The 19,694-nt window shown below is 49.2% G+C and overlaps 1 protein-coding gene across 1 annotated transcript in view; it reads left to right on the top strand.

The window, feature by feature from the left end:
• LOC140453938 (small conductance calcium-activated potassium channel protein 3-like) overlaps nt 1-19,694 on the top strand; it is a 131,428-nt gene that overhangs the window by 8,454 nt on the left and 103,280 nt on the right. Inside the window, 1 exon segment of the mRNA XM_072548799.1 lies at nt 11,577-11,672. Coding sequence (XP_072404900.1) covers nt 11,577-11,672 — 96 coding nt within the window.

Genomic DNA, 19,694 nt, shown 5'->3' with positions numbered 1-19,694 from the left:
ATCCACACACAGCTCAATCAAAACGTTTCAAAGCCGTTTGCACCCCACCGCCCCAAATAAGTTATAATCCCGAGCGTTAGCCTCATCGCTTTCAGTATATCATATCCAAGTTTTTGCTGCTTTATGTTATCTCCTGGTGACACTTAACATTTAATTTCAGTTTATCCCAGTGTAAAGGAACACAGAAAATGTTAGGGAGAGGCAGAAACCATGCAAAAGAGAGGGAAGAGGGAGAGTGAGAGACACACACACCATAAAAGCATAAGACCTAGGAGTGGAAGTAAGGCCATTCGGCCCATCGAGTCCACTCCGCCATTCAATCATGGCTGATGGGCATTTCAACTCCACTTACCTGCATTCTCCCCGTAGCCCTTAATTCCTTGTGACATCAAGAATTTATCAATCTCTGCCTTGAAGACATTTAGCGTCCCGGCCTCCACTGCACTCTGTGGCAATGAATTCCACAGGCCCACCACTCTCTGGCTGAAGAAATGTCTCCGCATTTCTGTTCTGAATTGACCCCCTCTAATTTTAAGGCTGTGTCCACGGGTCCTAGTCTCCTCGCCTAACGGAAACAATTTCCTAGCGTCCACCCTTTCCAAGCCATGTATTATCTTTTAAGTTTCTATTAGATCTCCCCTTAATCTTCTAAACTCCAATGAATATAATCCCAGGATCCTCAGCCGTTCCTGGTAAGTTAGACCTACCATTCCAGGGATCATCCGTGTGAATCTCCGCTGGACACGCTCCAGTGCCAGTATGTCCTTCCTGAGGTGTGGGGACCAAAACTGGACACAGTACTCCAAATGGGGCCTAACCAGAGCTTTATAAAGTCTCAGTAGCACACACACACACACACACTATCTCTCTCTCTGTCTCTCTGAGGCAGACACACACAAACACGCTCACACACTCTCTGTCATACACACACTTTGTTCCAAGAGACAACAACGGAGAGTTTAACCTGTTGCCAGCATATCTAAAGTAAAATGAGATTACTTATTCAAATTGTGCTGAACAAACACTGGGGATCTTAATGTGGCTTTAATTTCAGCAGGAATCAGCATTGGTGAGATGGGCCGAAGGGTCTGTTTCCCCGTGCTGTATGACTCTTATAAAGACCAGGAGCAGGAAACCAATCAGCCCCTCTGCCCACCCCAGCATTCAATGAGATTGTGGTCGATTTTTCATTTCAGCAGCACCGTCTCCCTGCTGTATATTTTTTAACATCCAGAAATCAATCGAGCTCTGTGTTCAATGTAATCAATAACTGAACCTTGGTGCTCCCTCGGGAAGGGAAATTGCAAAGATTCACCACCATCTCAGTGAAGAAATTCCTCATCTCAGTTAGAAATGGCTTGTCCCTTAATCTCAGACAATATCCAACTGCTCTGCCTCTCTCCCCTCAGCTAGCACCTGTCTGCATTGACCCTGGTGAGCCCTCGGTACACCTTGAGATCACCTCTCATTCTTCAACATCCCTGAGGAGTATTTAATCTTTGCTCTTGGACAATCGTTTCGCGTGAGGCATTAATTTAGTTACCCACAAGGCAGCAATGATGGGAGGAAGCCACTCAGCCCCTTGAGTCTGTGCTTCAATTAGTCATCCAGCACAGAAGCAGACCTTCCATTTTAACTTGTCTGTGCCAACCAGGCATCCCAATCTGACCTAGCCCCATTTAGATTAGATTACTTACAGTTTGGAAACAGGCCCTTCGGCCCAACAAGTTCCACACCGACCCGCCGAAGCACACCCACCCAGACCCATTCCCCTACACTTACCCTGCACCTCAACACTAAGGGCAATTTAGCATGGCCAATTCACCTGACCTGCACATTTTTGGATTGTGGGAGGAAACCGGAGCACCCGGAGGAAACCCACGCAGACACGGGGAGAATGTGCAAACTCCACACAGTCAGCCGCCTGAGGCGGGAATTGAACCCGGGTCTCTGGCGCTGTGAAGCAGCAGTGCTAACCACTGTGCCACCGTGCCGCCCAGCATTTGGCCACTATCCCTCTAAATCCTCCCATTCACATCCAAACAGATGCCTTTTAAATGTTAGAATTGTACCCACCTCCATCACTTCCTCTGATGTTCTGACCAATGTAGGAAAGTGTGCCAAATGCCTTATTCACTCCCTTGTCAATTGGCAACTTCACTTTCAAGGAGCTATGCATCTGCACCCTAGCTGCCTTTGTTTGGCAGCACTCCTACCAATGATGGTGTAAAGCTCTGTTCCTGTTTAATTTACCAAAATGGCGCACCTCACATTTACCTAAATTAAACTCCATCTGCCAATTTTTGGCACATCAGACCAAGTCCTGTTGTAGTGTGAGATAATCTTCCTCATTGTCCACTACACACCTATTTTGGTGTCAGTTACAAACTTACTAACCATGCTTCCTATATTCATAACCAATTCATTTATATCAATGACAAAAAGCAGTGGACCCAGCACCGATCCTTGCAGCATATGGCTGGCATCCAGCCCGAAAAGCAAACCCTCCAGCATCACCCTCTGTCTCCTACCTTCAAGCCAATTTTGTATTCAATTCCTGGATTCCATGTGATCTAACCCTGCTAACCAGTCTACCATGTAGAACTTTGGTAAAGTCCATATAGACAATGTCCAATGCTCTCTGGCTTCACAGTCTTTGTCAGTTCCTCAAAAAAACTCAATCAAGTTAGTGAGATATGATTCCCCACGCACAAAACCATGTTGACTATTCCTAATCAGTCCTTGCCTTTCCAAACACATGTAAATCGTGTCCCTCAGGGTTCCCTCCAACAACTTACCCACCACCAATATCAGGTTCACCGATCTGTAGTTCCCTGGCCACCTTTCTTAAACAGTGGCACAATGTTAGCCACCCTCCAGTCTTCTGGCACCTCACCCCTGGCTGTTGATGATACATATACCTCAGCAAGAGGTCCAGCAATCACTTCCTTAGCTTCCCAAAAAGATGTGGGAAACCCTGAATCAGATTCTGCGGATTTATCTACCTTTACGCATTTTAAAACATCCAAAATGAACTCTTTTCAAGACCTCGCTGTTTATCTCTCCAAGCTCCCTCGCTTCCATGTCCTCTCCACACTAAATAAGGGACGTAAAATATTTAGTGTCTCATGCATCTCCTGTGGATCCACACGTAAATGGCCACGTTGATCTTTAAGGGTCCCTATTCTGTCCCTAGTTACTCTTTTATCCTTAATGTATTTGTACAGTGTCTATGGATTCTCCTTAACCCTGTTTGCCAAAGCTATCTCATGTCCCTTTTTGCTCTCCCGATTTCCCTCTTGAATATATACCTATTGCCTTTATAGTCTTCTCGGGATTCATTCAATCTCTACTGACTGTACCTAACATATGCTTCCTTCATTTTCTTGACCAGAACCTCAATTTCTCTAGTCATCTCATATTCCCTATGCCTACCTTCGCACTAACAGAAACATATTATCTCTGAATTCTCATTATCTCATTCTCAAAGGCCTCCTACTTCCCAGCGGTCCCTTCACCTGTGACTATCCACCCCCAATCATTTTTTTGAAAGTTCTTGCCTCATACCGTTAAAATCAGCCTTACTCCAATGTCGCCCTTTAAGTTTTAGATCAGGTCTACCCTTTCCCATAGCTACTTTAAAACGAATCGAATTATGGTCACTGGCCCCAAAGTGCTCCCCCACTGACCCCTCAGTCACTTGCCCCTTGCTTTAGTTTCCAATTGTAGGGCAAGTACCTATTTCTTCTCCAAAAGCTACATCCACGAATGGACTTAAGAACATTTTCTTGTACACACTTAACAAATCATGACAGTCCCAGTCTACGTTTTGAAAGTTAAAATCACCTACCATCGCAACCCTATTATTCTTATAGATATCTGAGATCTCCTTTCAAAGTTGCTTCTCAATTTCTCACTGACTATAATACAATCCCAATAAAAGGTGATCATCCCTTTCTTATTTCTCAGTTCCACCCGAATAACTCCACTGGACTTTCTCCCGAGAATATCTTCCCTAAGTACAGGATATTCCTGGGAGATTGTCTAAAGAGGTTATATTCTATGAGATCATGACCATCCATCTGCCTTTGATAGCAGCCCTCCTGACCAAAATTCCGAGAGTTGGCACCCTATATCTGAGTTTAGATTCTCCGTGCCTGGATTGCATGTTCAAGTATGGAAATATCTGAGTGTTGTGGTCAAGTTCTCCCCTCGCGCAATTCTCTGCGTGGAGTTGGCACATTCTTCTCCTGACTGCATGGGTTTCCTCCCATGGTCCAGAGTTAGGGTGGATTGGCCACGCTAAATTGCCCACAGTGCCCAGGGATTTGTAGATTAGGGTGGATAGGCTGTGCTAAATTGCCCATAGACGTGCAAGCGAGATGGTTTAGCCGTGGGAAATGCAGGGTAACAGGGATAGGGTAGGGAGCTAGGTCTGGGTGAGATGCTCTTCGGAGGGTCAGTACGGGCCAAATGGTCTGCTTCTACACTGTAGGGAAAAGAAAGGGGTGTTCTGTGGGACCATCGTCTTCTAATGTTATCCCTGAAATCTTTGATAAACATCTTTCTTTTCCTTGTTCATGGGTTATGGGTGTCACTGTCTCGCCCAGAGAATGGGAGAGAGATTTTGAGAGAGAGATTGTGTGTGTGAGACAGAGAGATTGTAAGATTGTGAGGTTGAGGGAGGAAATTCCAGAGTTTTACGTCCAGAAAGATGGTATGTTCAACAGGGCAAATTGAAGAAAAGAGTTCTGGGAAGGTTAAAGAGATTGGAGGAGGTGACAGAGATAGGGAGGGGGTGTAGGGGCTGGAGGGGGTGACAGAGATAGGGAGGGGGTGTAGGGGGCTGGAGGGGGTGACAGAGATAGGGAGGGGGTGTAGGGGCCGGAGGGGGTGACAGAGATAGGGAGGGGGTGACAGAGATAGGGAGGGGGTGACAGAGATAGGGAGGGGGTGTAGGGGCTGGAGGGGGTGACAGGGATAGGGAAGGGGTGTAGGGGCTGGAGGGGGTGACAGGGATAGGGAAGGGGTGTAGGGGCTGGAGGGGTGACAGAGATAGGGAGGGGGTGTTGGGGGCTGGAGGGGGTGACAGGGATAGGGAGGGGGTGTAGGGGCTGGAGGGGGTGACAGGGATAGGGAAGGGGTGTAGGGGCTGGAGGGGTGACAGAGATAGGGAGGGGGTGTAGGGGGCTGGAGGGGGTGACAGGGATAGGGAGGGGGTGTAGGGGCTGGAGGGGGTGACAGAGATAGGGAGGGGGTGTAGGGGCTGGAGGAGGTGACAGAGATAGGGAGGGGGTGTAGGGGCTGGAGGGGGTGACAGAGATAGGGAGGGGGTGTAGGGGCTGGAGGAGGTGACAGGGATAGGGAGGGGGTGTAGGGGCTGGAGGGCGTGATAGGGATAGGGAGGGGGTGTAGGGGCTGGAGGGGGTGACAGAGATAGGGAGGGGGTGTAGGGGGCTGGAGGGGGTGACAAAGATAGGGAGGGGGTGTAGGGGGCTGGAGGGGGTGACAGACGTAAGGAGGAGAGAGTGGGTTAAAGTTGGTCAGATGTAGACTCTAGATGCAGCGGTACCGAGGAGTTAAATGGCTAGTTGGAGGTCTCATCTCCCTGTCATGTTGCTTTGCGATCTAGCTGCCCAGATGAAGATGAGATTTCCCCAGATCCCGTCCTTCATCGCCAGATTTTCCTGTGCCTGAGAGGGCATAAGAGTTGAAGCCACAGTGTCCTCTGGCTACGGGGTCCGGTATCCTTGTAACGATAAGAGCTGTCAGGAGGCCACCTGGGAACTGTGGTGTGTCTGGATTGAGAGGCAGCTGTCTTTATGGGTGTGATGGGTTAAATATCCAACAAGAGAATGTGAAGAATTCAATGAGGAGGCTACCTGTTAAGGTCCTTGGGGGCATGTGCTGGTGATGGATGGTGGAGGAAGAGAGTTGGCGTTACACTCAACCTGACAGGAAAGAAAATGCATTTTCGTGGCCTCAGGGTGTCCCAGCAATTGCAACCATTGCAGAATATTGTCTGAGTGTGTCTCAGTCAGAATGCAGCGGCCACTTGTCAATCAGGGAAGTTCCCATTGCTGACACTTTGGATGCCTTGAGAGTTGTCCTGTTTTAAATAGAAGCCACCTTTTGGCCTTTGGATTTTGGAATTGTGTGCTTTTTGGTGGGAGAAAGTGAGGACTGCGGATGCTGGAGATCGGAGCCGAAAACGTGTTGCTGGAAAAGCGCAGCAGGTCAGGCAGCGTCCAAGGAGCAGGAGAATCGACGTTTCGGGCATCAGCCCTTCTTCAGGAAGATTCCTGAAGAAGGGCTGATGCCCGAAACGTCGATTCTCCTGCTCCTTGGACGCTGCCTGACCTGCTGTGCTTTTCCAGCAACACATTTTCAGCTGGCTATTTGGTGGGGTTGAGGGGAGCATTGGTTCCTTCATTTTGTTGATGTACAAATCCCATTTTGATAAAGCACAAAGACCTGGCTTTTGTACAGCGCTGCCTTGTTTTTTTTTGTTGCAGTAAACATATGGACTAATTTGATCAGAAATTCTCTTTAATATTTTCAGTTTCAAAGGAGCTCCTGATCTGGAGATTAAATCTATGCACATGTCAGTTCTTGTAGGTTCAGTGGACTGGGATAATTTGCAGTCAACTTCACAAAGTCAAGCTGCCTCAGTACTCTCAGGAGAGCAATGCACATCTGGGCAATATGGGTACTATGGATTGCTGGGAAAACAACAGATTATGTAAAGAGCTAGCAGCAAATGTTTCAGCAGTGGTCTGGGACTATGTCAGGGGCAAAAAATGTCCTCGCAAGTTTTCAGTTGTTTGTGACAGTTTTTGGAATGGTTTCGTGGGCCACCACAGACAAAACGCCTTTTCTTTCCCCTCAAGTTGTCTGTAATGCCAACTCTCTTCCTGCAAGTGGAATTTTCAAATCCACACCCCGTCCCCACCCCAAACACACACACACACACACACAGACACACACTCTCACAAACACTCACGCACACTCACCGACACTCACTCACCGACACACACTCACACACACTCACAGACACACACTCACCGACACTCACCCACACACACTCACACACACTCACCCACACACACTCACCCACACACACAGACACACACACAGACACTCACACACACTCACGCACACTCACAGACACACACACACAGACAGTCACCCACACACACAGACACACATACACAGACACACACACACAGACACTCACCCACACACACAGACACTCACTCACCCACACACACACAGACACTCACCCACACTCACCCACACACACAGACACACACACACGCGCACACATACACACAAGAAAGCGCTTGACTGGACTCAGAGGAGTGTTGATGCTGTCAAATCTGGAGCTGGGACGGCACTGAAAAAAGGTGCTGGACCCAAATAGACAGCAGATTTGGTTTGATTCATTGCAGTCAACGGGATATAATTGGGTCCCCAGGCACCACTGCTGCAAGGACAAGGAGCTCTCTCAGGTGTCCTTGGGTCAGCAGTTACAGAATTCATCCCTCAAGCAGACCCATCAAAAACAGAACAACTGTATTATAGGATCCCTACAGTGGGAAAGCAGGCCATTTGGCCCATCTAGTTCACACCAACCCTCTGAAGAGCATCCCAACCAGATTCAAACCTATCCCTGTAATCCGAGGTTTCCCATGGCGAATTCACTTAGATAATATGGAACAACTTAGCATAGCTAATCCACCCTAACCTGCACATCCCTGGGCACGATGGGACAATTTCCCAGGGCTAATCCACCCTAACCTGCACATCCCTGGGCACTATGGGACAATTTCCCATGACCAATCCACCCTAACCTGCACATCCCTGGACACTATGGGACAATTTCCCTTGGCCAATCCACCCTAACTTGCACATCCCTGGACACTATGGGACAATTTCCCATGGCCAATCCACCCTAACCTGCACATCCCTGGGCACTATGGGACAATTTCCCATGGCCAATCCACCCTAACCTGCACATCCCTGGGCACTATGGGACAATTTCCCAGGGCTAATCCACCCTAACCTGCACATCCCTGGACACTATGGGACAATTTCCCACGGCCAATCCACCCTAACCTGCACATCCCTGTGCACTATGGGACAATTTCCCATGGCCAATCCACCCTAACCTGCACATCCCTGGGCACAATGGGACAATTTCCCACAGCCAACCCATCCTAACCTACACATCCCTGGGCACAATGGGACAATTTCCCATTGCCAATCCAGCTTAACCTGCACATCCCTGGGCACTATGGGACAATTTCCCATGGCCAATCCACCCTAACCTGCACATCCCTGTGCACTATGGAACAATTTCCCATGGCCAATCCACCCTAACCTACACATCCCTGGGCACAATGGGACAATTTCCCATGGCCAATCCAGCCTAACCTGCACATCCCTGGGCACTATGGGACAATTTCCCATGGCCAATCCAGCCTAACCTGCACATCCCTGGGCACTATGGGACAATTTCCCATAGCCAATCCACCCTAACCTGCACATCCCTGGGCACTATGGGACAATTCCCCACGGCCAATCCACCCTAACCTGCACATCCCTGGACACTATGGGACAATTTCCCGTGGCCAATCCACCCAAACCTGCACATCCCTGGGCATTATGGGACAATTTATCATGGCCAATCCACCCTGACCTGCACATCTTTAGACTGTGGGAGGAAACCGGAGCACCCGGAGGAAACCCACGCAGACACGGGGAGAATGTCCAAACTCCACACAGACAGTCACCCGAAGGTGGAATTGAACCCGGGTCGCTAGTGTTGTGAGGCAGCAGTGTTACCTTCCCCTAGCTTTTTGTGTAGATTGCCAGTGCATTTCAGATATGTATTGGAGTAGTTTGAGATGGGATTAAACTTTGATTTGAACTGCAATACTTATCTCTTAGCTGCCCGGATATATGAAATGGATTCTGAAGGGATAAACTTATCATATTATCCTTCCGCTGGGGACTGGTTGAGCAGGAAATAGGTTTTAATAAAAACTGTTTATGCAGGAAAGGTTCTGTCGGTGAAATGTTGTGTGATTCAGCTTCCTGCTGTACTGAGAGAGGAGCCACTGATTAGTCAGTCTGTTACCTACCATTAGGAAGGCCCAGGGAGGAGACTGGTATGGGTGGGGGTGTGTGTAGGCTTGTGGGGGAGGGTGAGACATTAGGGGTCAGGATCAGGGCTTGATTTGGTGAATTGCTTTACAGCCGATGTCAATTCATTGAAACGATCGACTAGATATCTCCACTGTCGAAGAATAAGAATAGAAAGGGTGGAGGAAGTGGGATTCCTTCTGAAACATATATATTCCAGACCTCTTGATAGGTCACTCAAAGGGAGAAATGGAGTATCTCGGAGCCTCAGAAGGATTGAGTCCCCCATGAGCTGCGTCCCCAAAATCAGATGCTGCCAGACCTGCTGAGCTTTTCCAGCAGTTTCTGTTTCTGATTTACAGTATCCCCATAATCACGGGGTGTGCTGTTTTAGAAATCTCTGCACATGGGGAGCTAATGAAACGTGCCCAGGAGGGTGTGAGCCGGGATATCTGAGGGACATTTGAAAAGGAGTGAGGCTCCAAAATCTCCCCCATCTCCCTAAAGTCTACGTTCGAGAGTGTGCAGAAAAGACTGGTCCTGCTTTCCCTGAAGAAGACAGAGTGAGAGGAGATTTGATTGAGGTGTTGGAAATCACAAGAGTACATAAGGAGGGAAAAAGAAATGTCTGTGTTGTTAGAAAGGTAATTAAGGTAACTCACAAAGAAGGAGGGGCAACATGGAGAAGAGTTCTTCTCATGCAGTGAGGAGTTGGGATTTGGCCAGTGCTGACTGAGATTGTGCTGGAGGCCATTAGGAATTTAGCTGGAAAATGGGTGGAGAAAGGGCAGAGGTGTGGCATGAGGTGAACTGCTTCTTGTGGTGGGAGTTGGGGTAGGGGAACAGCACAGATACCACTACCTGAATGGCCTCCATCAGTGGCAGGACCGTTCAAACTCACATCACTGGCATGCAACCTGCCACCGTCCATGGTGTAGTGGGATTGTGCTGGCTCTGTCCGGGCTGTGGCACCACGGGTAGCTGGAATTGGCTGGTCACCTCCAAGGCTGGGGCTCCAGAATGACTGGCATGGTGTTGTTGAAAGCCCATTCCGTATGTTTTACCAAGTGGTTGAACTGTGTGTGACAGTGTAGCCAGGAGGCCTTGGAAAGACCTTGTCAACCAGACTGATATACCCAGCAGAACATCAGAAGGAGAGGAAACAGCTAGCGATCTGATGGAGCCAGGCCAGTGAAGGGATTGAGTAGAGGCAAACAGTGAGAAAGGGAATCCTGAAGTGCTGGAGTCAGTTTGAATGACTCTCTGTACTTCCCCAGGGCAACAGGAACATTAACTGAATGCAACCTGTGTTTATCACAAGTGGTATTGCTGAGTGAGGTAGATCAGTAACTTCCAAGGCTTCATTCTAAATTTGTCTGCATCTTTTAACAGGGATTTCCTTTATAAGCAAAAGGTATTTTTGAATGCCACTTACCAACCATCAGAGTTGTCACAGCCCAGTCCTCAAGGGACTTATTGCCTTGCTTCCACTTCTTTTCAATTGTTTTTTTTAAGTTTGGTTCTGTAAGTGCTTTGTTTATTCGGAGAAAAGAGAACAACAATTCCCACGGTGTACTGAATGATGGCTGTCTTCTTACATACGACATCAGTGGTGTGTGTGTGTGTGTGTGTGTGTGTGTGTGTGTGTGAGACCAGACAAGCACATGTGTGTGTATGTGGGCACTGGTGTGCCAGCCAAGTGTGTGTATGTGTGTGTGGGCACTGGTGTGCAGCCAAGTGTGTGTATGTGTGTGTGGGCACTGGTGTGCAAGCCAAGTGTGTGTGTGTGTGTGTGTGTGACCAGACAAGCACATGTGTGTGTATGTGGGCACTGGTGTGCCAGCCAAATGTGTGTATGTGTGTGTGGGCACTGGTGTGCGAGCCAAGTGTGTGTGTGTGTGTGTAAGTAATTATGTGGGCTCTGGTGTGCCAGTCAGGTATGTGTGTGTGTGTGTGTGCGCGTAGGTATGTCTATGGGCACAGGTGTGCCAGCCAAGCATGTGTGTGTGTGTATGTATGTGGGCATAGGTGCACCAGCCAATCACATGTGTGTGTGTGTGTGTGTGTGGGGGGGGGGGGAGCACAGGTACACTAGCCAAGCACGTGTGTGTGTGTACATACATACAGGTAATCGGGTGCCAGGTGAGCTGTGTTTGTATAAGGGTGCCAGTGAACAAGTGTACAGGCATGCAGGCACTGATGTGCCAGCCAAGCTTTGTACAAGCACATGGGCATAATTGTGCCCGCTGCATTATGTATGGGCATTGGGGGGGGCGGGGGCAGCAGCCTTGTTTAGGGGGTTAAAAGGACTGATTGAGTCCCGGGTGGGGGTGAGTCTACACGGATGGTGTGAAGATGGTAGTGAGCAGCTTTCTTGCCCTCTGATCTGAAAATGTTGGTTATGCCATTGTCTTCTGCCTGTCTTTCAGGGCTCTATGTATTCGCTCACCCTGAAATGTCTTATCAGCCTGTCCACATTGATCCTGCTGGGTCTCATCATCGCCTACCATGCCAGGGAAGTCCAGGTAGGCACTAACCGCTGAGACCTCATGGTCTTTTCCATCATTGAGTTTGAGATCATCTGTTGACCTGGAATGGAATTTAATCCTGAAAGGTGTGAGGTGCTGCATTTTGGGAAGATTGGCAAGGCACGCTGTATGTCGGACCCCAGGGAGTATCAGAGGGATCTTGGTGTGCGTGGCCCCATTGATCTTTGAAGACAACAGGACAGTTAGATTCGGTGGTTCAGAAGGCAGATGGGATACTTGACTTTATAATTTAGGGGCACTGAATATAGGAGCGAAGGATGGTGGACGGAACGATGATTGGTCAGGCGCCAGCTGGAGTACAATGTGCAGTTCTGGTCCCCACACTATGGGAAGGATGTGATAGCACTGGAGGGGGTGCAGAGGAGATTCACCTGGAGTGATTCAGCTATGAAGAGAGATAAGACTGGGATGAGAGAAGGCTGGGGTAGGGGGATGTGATTGAGGGGTATAAAATTAATTTAAGGTAAGGTGCAGAAGGTTTAGAAGAGATTGGAACAAAAGGTTTTCACCTGGATGGTGTAGGTATCTGGAACTCGCTGCCCAAAGGAAGTGGGAACCCTCAAGACATGTCAGAAATATTTACATGAGTGCTTTGATTTACCATTGCACACCAGTCTGTGGGCCAGGTGCTGGGAGATGGGGTTAGAGGAGGTGGATGTTTGATGACACAATGGGCCGAATGGCCTCTTTCTGTGCTATAAAAACTCCATGACTCTCTGACTAGGTCAAATGCCCTCCAAAGATTCCCCCTACCCAAATCCAGATTTTCCCTACTGCATCTCTCCATCAGTTCCCCTCATGTTCTCTCTGAGTCCGTGAGAAAACCCTATTCTTACCAAACTGCTCAAAGCACCCATCTCCTCTTGCTGGTTTCTGTGTTCGCTACAGAATTCTCTCCTTGGCTACTGTCTTCTACCTTTCCAAACTGATGCCATGTTCCTCTCAAAAAGCCCAACCGTTGTGCTCTGTGAGTACAGCACCTTCCTGGAATTTGAGAAGATCCAAAGCTGTGATGCAATAGCTCTGCTTCCCCCCTCACCCTGCTGTGTCTCCAGCCTACACTGGCTCCCAGTCTGGCAGTGCCTTGCTGTTAAAACCCTCACCTTTCTTTTGAAATCTTTCTCTTCTTCCTGTCTGGGACCTTGAACTCTGCATCTTAAATCCCTCCAACTCTCTTCTTCTTTCTGTCTCTATCTCTTTTCTTTCTCTCTCTCATACTTCCTCCTCTCTTTGCCTTAGATGCACCTTTAAAAGTGCCCCGTTTGATCGTGTTTCTGGCCACCTGTCCTAATGTGACTCGTAAAACTGTGTTTGATGATTGCTCCTATGAAGAACTTGGTTATATAATTGCTTTTAAAGAGCTGTATAAACACCAGGTATTGTTTGGATCTAGTCTCAGCATCAGACACTCCCAAAGCAGTTAAAGCACAGGGTTACAGCACAGGGTTAGGGCACAGGGATACAGCACAGGGTTACAGCACAGGGTTACAGCACAGGGTTAGGGCACAGGGTTAGGGCACAGGGATACAGCACAGGGTTAGAGCACAGGGTTAGAGCACAGGGTTAGAGCACGGGGTTAGAGCATGGGGTTAGAGCACAGGGTTAGAGCACAGGGTTAGGGCACAGGGTTAGAGCACAGGGTTAGAGCACAGGGTTAGAGCACAGGGTTAGAGCACAGGGTTAGAGCATGGGGTTAGAGCACAGGGTTAGAGCACGGGGTTAGAGCATGGGGTTAGAGCACAGGGTTAGAGCACAGGGTTAGAGCACAGGGTTAGAGCACAGGGTTACACACAGGGATACAGCACAGGGTTAGAGCACAGGGTTAGAGCACAGGGTTAAAGGGTTACAGCACTGGGTTAGAGCACAGGGTTAGAGCACAGGGTAAGAGCACAGGGTTAGAGCACAGGGTTAGAGCACAGGGTTAGAGCACAGGGTTAGAACAAGGTTAGAGCACAGGGTTACAGCACAGGGTTACAGCACAGGCTTAAAGCACAGTAAAGCTGCCTCTTCCAAACTGCAAGTAAAGCTCTCTCTAAAATGTCCCAAACAAACACTCCCAGGACAGAGTAAAGCTCCTTCTACACTGCCCCCATCAAACCCTCCCAGGACAGGGACAGCACGGGGTTAGATACAGAGTAAAGCTCACTCTACACTGTCTCCCCATCAAACACTCCCAGGGACAGGGACAGCACAGGGTTAGATACAGAGTAAAGCTCTCTCTACACTGTGCCCCCATCAAACACTCCCAGGGACAGGGAAAGCATGGGGTTAGGTACAGAGTAAAGCTTCCACTACACTATCCCCCCATCAAACCCTCCCAGGACAAGGACAGCACGGGGTAGGATACAGAGTAAAGCTCTCTCTACACTGTCCCCCCATCAAACACTCCCAGGACTGGGACAGCATGGGGTTAGATACAGAGTAAAGCTCCCTCTACACTGTGCCCCCATCACACATTCCCAGGGACAGGGACTGCACGGGGTTAGATACAGAATGAAGCTTCATCTACACTGTCCCCCCACCATCAAAAACTCCCCGGTCAGGCACAGCACGGGGTTAGATACAGCGTAAAGCTGCACCTCCATCTGGTTTAGGAATGTTTGTTGGGGGAATCAGGGCAACTTGCGGTTTTGTTCGAAATCGTGTGGCGTGATCTTTTGTTGGAGCCATCTGGGAGTGTTTCGTGCCTTGATTTGAGGACGGTGTGCCTGACAATGCAGCACGCCCTAATGTCTGCCCGGAGTCTGCACCCGATATTGCTGGTGTGTTAGTCAGATCGCATTAGCTCCTGACTCAGAGCGGAGAGCGTGATCCACTGAACCACTTCTGACTAGAAGCCTCTGGAGTGGGAAGTGAGCTGGTCAGCAGGAATCTGCAGCAGGGTAGTGGATTGGAGTGATCTGGCAGGTTGGAATGCACGCTGATGGGTGGGAATGGAAAGTGAATTGGCCAAATTCCTTGCTTGGTTGAAGTGGGCATGCTTCCAGAACAATTGGGACAGTTCAGAAGGAATGTTACAGGTTTTCAAACTCAGGTTTTCAGACCCTGAAGGCGCAAATATCCCAACTCCGAGCTCCCGGTTTATCTTGTATTCATTCAGGCAGAGGATTAGGTGTCACTGGTTTGAGCTCGCACTTATCACCCGTCTCTGAGAAGGTAGGAGTGAGCTGCCTTCTTAAACCGCAGAGTCTGTACGGTGTAGACAGACCTACAATGACATTAGATTAGATTACTTACAGTGTGGAAACAGGCCCTTCGGCCCAACAAGTCCACACCGCCCCGCCGAAGCGCAACCCACCCATACCCCTACATCTACCCCTTACCTAACACTACGGGCAATTTAGCATGGCCAATTCACCTGACCTGCACATCTTTGGACTGTGGGAGGAAACCGGAGCACCCGGAGGAAACCCACGCAGACACGGGGAGAATGTGCAAACTCCACACAGAGAGTCGCCTGAGGCGGAATTGAACCCGGGTCTCTGGCGCTGTGAGGCAGCAGTGCTAACCACTGTGCCACCGTGCCGCCCACGGAGAGAGTTCCAGGATTTGGACCAGGTGACACTGAAAGAACAGCCAATATAGTTCCCAGTCATGACGGTCAGTGGCTTGGAGGGGAACACACAAGTGTTCCCATATTTTTTGCTGCCCTTGTCTTTCTAAGTGACAAAGATCATGGGCGTGGGAGGTGCTGTCAAAGGAGCAGTGCACATTATTGAAGGTATAGGGTGGAAGGCTGGAAGGTATAGGGGGGATCTCAGGGGTAGGTTCTTTACCCAGAGAGTGGTGGGGGCATGGAATGCGCTGCCTGTGGGAGTGGCAGAGTCAGAATCATTAGTGACCTTGAAGCGGCAATTGGATAGGTACATGGATGGGTGCTTAAGCTAGGACAAATGTTCAGCACAACATCGTGGGCCGAAGGGCCTGTTCTGTGCTGTATTGTTCTATGTTCTATTGACGTGCAACTTGTAAATGGTACACATTGCTGCTATTGTGCACCGGTAGTGGATATAAAAGATGTTGAAGGTAGTGGATTGGGTACCAGTCCTGTGGACTGCTTTGTCTTGGATGTGTTGAGCTTCTTGAGTGTTGTTGGAGCTGCACCCATCCAGGTAAGTGGGGGAATATTCCATCACACTCCTGACCTGTGCCTTGTCGATGGTGGACAGGCTTTGGGGAGTCAGGAGGTGAGTTACTTGCTGCAGGATTCTCAACCTCTGACGTGCTCTTGTAGCCACTGTGTTGACATGGCTGGTCTAGTTCAGTTTCTCGTCAATGATAACCCCAGGAATCTGATATGAGGGGGATTAGTGATGGTAATGCCATTGGATGTCAAGAGGTGATGGTTAGATCCTCTGTTAATGGGAAAGATCTTTGCCTGACATTCCTGTGGCTGTTACTTGCCTGATTTTGTTCAAATCTTGCTGCATTTGAACATGGACTTCTTCAGTATCTGAGCAGCAGTGAATGATGCTGAATGTTATGCAAGCATCAGTGAAACCATCCCCATTTCTGACCTTCTGATGGAGGGAAGGTCATTGCTGAAGCAGCTGAAGATGGTTGGGTCGAGGACACTACCCTGAGGGACTCCTGCAGTGGTATCCTGGAGCTGAGATGACTGACCTCCCAACAGCCACAACCTGTATCTGTAAAATGGGGACCACTGGAGGAGGCAGGGTGGATCATCCAATCGGCACTCAGGCTGAAAATGTTGTAAATGCTTCAGTCTTCTCTTTCCCCCGGATATGCTGGGCTGCACAATCATTGAGGATGGGGATATTTGTGGAGAATCCAAGTCCTGTTAGTTGTTCAGCTACTCCCCCCACCCGCCCCACTGATAACTGGATGTGACGGTGCTGAAGAGCTTGGATCTGATCTGTTCCAATGAGATTACTTAGCTCTGTCTGTCACTTACTACTTATGCTGTTTGCTACGCAAGTAGTTCTGTTTAGTGGCTTCACCAGGTTTAGGAATGTGTGATGCTGCTCCCTGGTATGCCCTTTGCACTCTCTGTGGGACCAGGGTTGATCCCTGGCTTGGGGTATTGATTGAGTGGGGGATATGCGGGGCCATGATGGTACAGATTGTGCTGGAATATACAGTTCCGTTGCTGCTGATGGTCCCCACTGCTTCATGCATGCTCAGTACTGCGTTCCTTGATTTGCCCACAATCTTTTGATTTGATTTATTTATTTATTGTTACGGTGAAAACTGCTGGATAGTGTCACCACTTGCCAGCATCATCTAAAAACACAGAAAAACAAACCAAAGTGGAGAATGTAAAGGCAGGAAAATGAAGAAATAAAGAAAATGTGTTCAACTTTTCGGCCATCCTTGTTAAATGCTTGGCTGTGTGCCGTGGGCCTGGTGGCTGGGCACAAGTCCAGTTTGTCGCGCTGTTACTGCTGGAAGGAAGGTCACCACTCTTCAGTGCCATCTCACCTCCACTGACACCCTCGCCACTATGGGTCTTCAATGGCCCATGCCAATACAGGCGCCAGTGGGTACTGCACTGACCCAAACACAACTCCACTGATGTTGCCGGATCTTGTACTGGGCCCAAACCCGCTCCTGGGAATCCACGCTGAACACAGATGGGAACCCAAACTTGTCTCCGCCACCGCCACCATGAATCCGTACCACTGGGCCCACCCTTAGAGAACAGCAGAGACAGTGGACAAGTTCCAGGCTCCGGAGCCCTTCTCCACCACTATCTTACCGGAAGTTATGATCTATCCCATTTAGCATAGTGTTAGCGCCTCAACACAATGGATGGTATCTTCAGTGTGAAGACATTGTCTTTACCTTGATGGGATCTGTGCCATTGTCATTCCTACCAATACTGTCACGATCAGGTACGCCACACTGAACGGTTCAAAGCGCTCTGCTATAGGGAATGGGCAGACAGGATCTGAGTTTAAAACTCTCATCTGCTTGAAAGGCCAGTATTAGTGCAGCGCTCCCTTGGCTTGGCGTGGAAATTGGTCCTCGAGTCTGTGGAACAAGACAGCAACTTGGGTGGCCAATGCTGACAGACACTGGCAGGAAAGGTCAGCCCAAGTAAGCTGCAGAGTTGGCAAAGCAAAGGATTAGAGCCGAAAACGTGTTGCTGGAAAAGCGCAGCAGGTCAGGCAGCATCCAAGGAGCAGGAGAATCGACGTTTCGGGCATGAGCCCTTCCTCAGGAAGGACCTGCTGCGCTTTTCCAGCAACACATTTTTCAGCTCTGATCTCCAGCATCTGCAGGCCCCACTTTCTCCTAAAAGCAAAGGATTAACCAAAATGATGAGAATGATCACCTTGGCGCTGCTATTCAGTTGAGGTTTGTTCCCAGGAAGCTGGTTAGTGTCCAACTTCCTGGGAGCTGGTTTGCTTGGTTTCAGCCAGTCTGATTCCCGTACAACGGTGATAGTTACTTGATCTTGTAATCTTTAAACAAAATCCTCAAATACTATCATAAAGCAGGAGGCTATTCAACCCATCATGTCTGTGACAGCTTCCACAAAGATTAGTTAATTCCAATCCCTGCCTCAAATATTAACGTGATTTCTCATTTCTTGTTGTTGTTGAAGATTACAATTGAGTGAGTTTCCCTGACTCCACTGGGTCTGATTTTGTTCAATACGATGGCAGGATGACCAGTTGAACAAAAGGGAAAGCCCAATGAGAGGCAGCCAGGTCTTTGGCTCATGGTCCTTCTCAATGGAGGCCGTTTCTCTCCTGAATCAACGTGCACTTGGCCATTGCAGCCAGAGGAAAAGATTCAGGAGCCCCGGCTCCACAACTGTGTCTTGGTTTCAGTTTCACTGACTGGATGTGGATGTGAACTGTCATTCGGAGCCAAAACATTTCACGAACCCACATGAGGGGAATTCACCAGCAGGTGCTGAAAGGCATGAGGAATGGCCAAAGAGCTTGGTTTGGAGGAGCGTCGCAGTGGGTCGCGTAGACAGAGCTTTACACTCTGTTTAAGATTGGAGAAGGAGCTTCACTTCCAGTTTAAAAGAGAGGGCTTTATTCTAACCCCGTGCTACCCCTGTCCTGGGAGGGTTTGATGGGGGGGGGGGGACAGTGTAGAGGGAGCTTTACTCTGTATCTAACCCCGTGCTGTCCCTGTCCTGGGAGTGTTTGATGGGGGGATGGTGTAGAGGGAGCTTTACTCTGTATCTAACCCCGTGCTGTCCCTGTCCTGGGAGTGTTTGATGGGGGGACGGTGTAGAGGTAGATTTACTCTGTATCTAACCCCGTGCTGTCCCTGTCCCTGGGGGTGTGTGATGGGGGGACAGTGTAGAGGAAGCTTTACTCTGTATCTAACCCCGTGCTGTCCCTGTCCTGGGAGTGTTTGATGGGGGGACACTGTTGAGTGAGCTTTATTCTGTATCTAACCCCGTGCTGTCCCTGTCCTGGGAGTGTTTGATGGGGGACAGTGTAGAGAGAGTTTTACTCTGTATCTAACCCCGTGCCGTCCCTGTCCCTGGGGGTGTTTGATGGGGGGGGACAGTGTAGAGGAAGCTTTACTCTGTATCTAACCCTATGCAGTCCCTGTCCTGGGAATGTTTGATAGGGGGGACAGTGTAGAGGGAGCTTTACTCTGTATCTAACCCCGTGCTGTCCCTGTCCTGGGAGTGTTTGATGGGGGGACAGTGTAGAGGAAGCTTTACTCTGTATCTAACCCCGTGCTGACCCTGTCCTGGGAGTGTTTGATGGGGGGACAGTGTAGAGGGAGCTTTACTCTGTATCTAACCCCGTGCTGTCCCTGTCCATGGGTGTGTTTGATGGGGGGACAGTGTAGAGGGAGCTTTACTCTGTATCTAACCCCGTGCTGTCCCTGTCCATGGGTGTGTTTGATGGGGGGACAGTGTAGAGGGAACTTTACCCTGTATCTAACTCTGCGTTGTCCCTGTCCTGGGGTTTGAGGAGAGGGAAGTGGCTGCGTGGTTTTGGGTTTATTACTTCCATAAACCAGACCAACTTCTCTCCCAAGTAAAGGAATCTTAAA

Source organism: Chiloscyllium punctatum, chromosome 28, assembly GCF_047496795.1.
Source record: "Chiloscyllium punctatum isolate Juve2018m chromosome 28, sChiPun1.3, whole genome shotgun sequence".
In the NCBI taxonomy this organism is placed as follows: domain Eukaryota; kingdom Metazoa; phylum Chordata; class Chondrichthyes; order Orectolobiformes; family Hemiscylliidae; genus Chiloscyllium; species Chiloscyllium punctatum.
The sequence above is the reverse complement of the archived record's forward strand: the minus strand, read 5'-3'. Positions and strand labels throughout refer to the sequence as shown.